Here is a 4569-nt window from a genome sequence, read left to right as displayed (position 1 = left end):
GGACTGAAACTTCTAAAGTAGAAAGAGCCCTACTATCTGCTGTGTAAACTAATCTTGTGTTTAAGCTGTTCCATCTGAAACCAGGAGAAAGCGATGCACCAATACCTTTTAATGTATCTTTTAGATATTTTTCTCTTTCAATTCTATATACAATCATTAAGCAAGATTTCCGTATTCTAATCGATTAAGACTGTATTTTACTTCATTAATTCCTGTAACAGTATCTAAAAGACTCTCTGGCGTTGACCCACCTAATGAAACATTAGATTTGTATAACCATCGTTGAAATTTATCAATTTCATTGTTAAAAACTTCTGTTCCGTAATCTATTAATTCAGAAATTAATATAATTAATTCACTATCTCTACTATCCAATAACGAATGTTCTACTTTCTTTTTATTATACGTAGTTTGTGGAACACCAATTATTTTTAGTATTGATTTTACAGGTTTATTTAAACGTTCACTAATGACTTCAATAGATTGATAAGGAATACCTTCTCTAATGATATTTACACGTTCTAACTTATTATTCCAAGTATAAATTTTATTATCAGATTCTAGTTTCCAAGATTTCTCTAAAGCTCCTTTTGTACGAGCTTTATTAATACTTCGTTTAGTATTAAATCGTTGTATATTTTTTACTTCTGTAGGCATAGCAGTAATTTTGTTTTAAATATACAATATTTTTGTTGCTTTATAAAATTTTAAATAAATATATTTAATCTTCATCAAACATTTCTTTAAATGAAACAAACTCTCTCCCAGGAAGAATTAAGTTTAGAATAACACCTATGATTGAAGCTAATGCCATTCCTTCTAAAGAAAATAAGTCACCAATATGAATTGCTGCTCCACCAATCCCTATTATTAAAATAACAGATGAAATAATAAGATTTCGTTTTATTTTAAAATCTACTTTATTTTCGATTAACATTCTTAATCCACTTGATGCAATAATTCCAAATAATAAAATGGATACACCACCCATAACTGGAGTTGGAATAGTTGTTAATAAAGCTGAAATTTTACCACAAAAACCAAACAAAATAGCAAAACATGCGGCACCAATAAATACGTAAATACTGAATGCTCTTGTAATTGCTAAAACACCAATGTTTTCTCCATATGTTGTACTTGGAGGACCACCTAAACATGCAGCAATCATTGTTGCAATACCATCACCAAACATAGAACGATCTAAACCAGGATCTTCAATTAAATCTTTTTCTACAACTTTACTTAAAACTAATTGATGACCAATATGTTCCGCGATAGGAACAATAGTAACAGGAATCATAAGAAAAATAACATACCAAGATAATGTTGGTGTATAATCGATAAATGGGATTGTAAATTCAGGAATCATAAACCATTTAGCTTGTATTACAGGATCAAGATTAATAACTCCCATAGCAATAGAAAATAAATATCCTCCAATAATACCAACTAGTACAGGAATTACACTCAAAAAACCACGACTAAATATAGCAGTAATAATTGTAATGATTAAAGTAACAAAACCAATTGTAACATATGTTAAATCATAATTTCCCGTAGGGTTATTCATAACCATTTTTATTGCAGTAGAAGCAAGTCCTAATCCTATAACCATAATTACAGGTCCAACAACAATGGGAGGAAGTAATTTCATAAGCCATTTAGTACCGGCTTTTGCAATTAATAAAGCAACTAAAGAATAAGTAACTCCGACCAAAAAACTTCCAACTAAGTAACTTCCAAGCTACACCACTATCGGTTTTGCTTCCATAGCTTTCATAACATAATAGGATTATAAAAGCAAATGTGGAACCTAGAATAAGATGGAACTTTACCTTTGTATCAATTAAAACCAATGTTTCCTATTCCGCTGATATAAGCGCGATAGATGGCTCATGCTGTTGTGAAGGAACAAGAACAGTTGCGCCAAACATAGCAAAAAGGTGTTGTATACTAAGTAAAACACCTTGTCCTAATTTTGGTTTCTCATTGATGGCCAAGATAATTTTTTGATTTTTCTTTAGACTCATATCTAAGTATTGAAGTTATGTATTTTGTTTGTTTTGCAAAACTAATTGAAAATCTATAAATAATGTAAGTATTTATTAGAATTGTATAAGGTTTTATAATAGGTTATTTCAGAAATTTACCTAACCAAAAATCAAATTTATTATGGAAACAAAAGAATTAAAATTTAAAACAAATATAAATTGTAGTGGTTGTGTTAGTAAAGTAAAACCCTTTTTAGATAAACTTGAAAATACTGACTACTGGCAAGTTGATACAACAAATGAGAATAAGATATTAACTATAAAAACAAAACTTTCTGATGAAAAAATTATTGATACAATAGAAGAAGTTGGTTTTGAAATAGAACTATGAGATACAATTTTAATCTACAGTAAATTTAGTAATAACTTATTAGAATAAAAAGCTACTAGAAAAGTAGCTTTTTTTATATTTACATCATGGAAAATGTACAATTAGGAAATACGGATTTACAGATAGCACCAATTATTTTCGGAGGAAATGTTTTTGGTTGGACATTAAATGAAGAAGAATCATTTAGAATTTTAGATATTTTTATTGATAGAGGTTTCAATACAATTGATACGTCAAATAATTATTCTCATTGGGTTTCTGGAAATGTAGGAACTGAGTCAGAAAAAATTATTGGAAAATGGTTAAAAGAAAGAAATTTAAGAGATAAAATAGTTCTAGCAACAAAAGTAGGAGGTAGAGTCTTAAGAGATAACCTATACTACAAGCACATATTTAAAAGAATAGGAATTTTGATCGTTTACACGATTACCATCGATCTTATCAACACATTATGACGATACAAAAACACTGTAGAGGAAACATTATCAGGATATAATTCAAATTATAAAAGAAGGTAAAGTAAGGTTTATTGGAGCTTCTAATTTTTCTTCAGAAAGATTAATTTGTTCTTTGGATAAATCATCTTTGTTTAATTTGCCTGCATACAAAACTTTACAACCAGAATATAATTTATATGATAGACAGCATTTTGAAGAATTTTTACGTCCAGTAGCAGAAAAATATAATTTAGCTGTAATTCCATATTATAGTTTAGCAAGTGGATTTTTATCTGGAAAATATAAATCAGAAGAAGATTTAGAGAATAGTGCAAGAAAAGATAAAGTAAAAAAATACCTAAATGAAAAAGGATTTAAAATTTTGGATGCTTTATCTCAATTATCTTTAAAGTACAATGTTTCTTATTCTGCTATTTCATTAGCTTGGTTATTAAAGCAACAAACAGTAGTAGCACCAATTGCAAGTGCAACAAAAGAAAATCATATTGATTCTTTTATTGATGCTGTTCAATTAAATTTATCAGAAGAAGATTTAGCAATTTTAAACGAAGCTAGTACTTATTAATATAATAAATGGAAAATAATATAACAAAACCTAAACTAACACCTATCATTTTATGGATAATGATAATTGGTAGTGGATTAGTTGTTGCAAATAATTACTACAATCAACCATTATTATCTCTAATTTCTAAGGAATTTAAAGTTCCTGAAAGTAAAGTATCAACAATTGCTATGTTAACACAAATAGGTTATGCTTTTGGTTTGTTATTCATCATCCCTTTAGGAGACTTATTAAAGAGGAAAAAATTAATTCTTATAGATTTTATTTTTATAATTTTATCATTATTAGGAATGTATTTTTCACATCCTAATTTGGTTATTTCTCTTGTTTTTATAGGTTTCACTTCTGTAGTACCTCAAAGTTTTTGTCCAATGGCTTCAGAATTGCAGATCCTGCTAAAATCTCAAGCAATAGGAATGGTTAGGAGTGGATTTTTATGGTTTTACTATCTCGTGATTAGTGGTTTTTAGGTGATATTAGGTTGGCGAGTAGTTTATTTAATTGGTTCGGGTCATGTATGTTTTCTTTGATATTAATTTACATTTTTGTTTACCAGAATACAACCTAATTACAAAGGTTCATATTCTGGTTTAATGAAATCTATAACTCAACTTATAAAAAATGAACCTGTACTAAGATTAGCTGCATTTAGAGGAGCAACAGGTTTTGCTGCATTTAGTGCATTTTGGACTACTTTAGTTTTTCATTTAGAACAAGCTCCATTTCATACGGGAAGTGGAATTGCAGGAGCATTTGGTTTAATAGGAGCTGTAGGAGCTCTGGCAGCTGCATTAGTAGGGAAAGTAAATAAATATTTATCACTAAAGAGAATAATATTTTACTCAATTATTATCATGTTATTTGCATGGGGTTTCTTTTATCAATTCGGATTCACATATTGGGGATTGATAATAGGAGTTATTTTAATTGATTTGGGATTACAATCTATGCACGTTTGTAATCAAACACAAATATTTGCGTTAAATCCGACAGCAACAAATAGATTAAATACAGTTTATATGACTAGTTATTTTATTGGTGGTTCTTTAGGAACATATATAGCAGCAAATGCTTGGGGAAAATTTCAATGGAATGGCGTTATTGCTGTTGGAATTGTCTTTACAATTCTGTGTTTTGTATCTCATGTAATTTTTACAAAAAATC

At 28.6% G+C, this 4569-nt stretch overlaps 1 protein-coding gene across 1 annotated transcript; it reads left to right on the top strand.

Annotated features, from left to right (window-relative positions):
* Nucleotides 1-2468: 2468 nt before the first annotated feature.
* Nucleotides 2469-3405, top strand: LOC119664914 (aldo-keto reductase IolS-like). The gene is made up of 3 exons (XM_038074262.1): nucleotides 2469-2736; nucleotides 3005-3165; nucleotides 3232-3405. The coding sequence occupies exons 1-3, from the start codon at nucleotides 2469-2471 to the stop codon at nucleotides 3403-3405; spliced, it is 603 nt and encodes a 200-aa protein (XP_037930190.1).
* The last annotated feature ends 1164 nt before the right edge of the window (nucleotides 3406-4569 follow it).

The sequence above is a fragment of the Teleopsis dalmanni genome, unplaced genomic scaffold (genome assembly GCF_002237135.1).
Source record: "Teleopsis dalmanni isolate 2A unplaced genomic scaffold, ASM223713v2 unscaffolded_contig_2919, whole genome shotgun sequence".
Taxonomy (NCBI): Eukaryota; Metazoa; Arthropoda; class Insecta; order Diptera; family Diopsidae; genus Teleopsis; species Teleopsis dalmanni.
The sequence above is the reverse complement of the archived record's forward strand: the minus strand, read 5'-3'. Positions and strand labels throughout refer to the sequence as shown.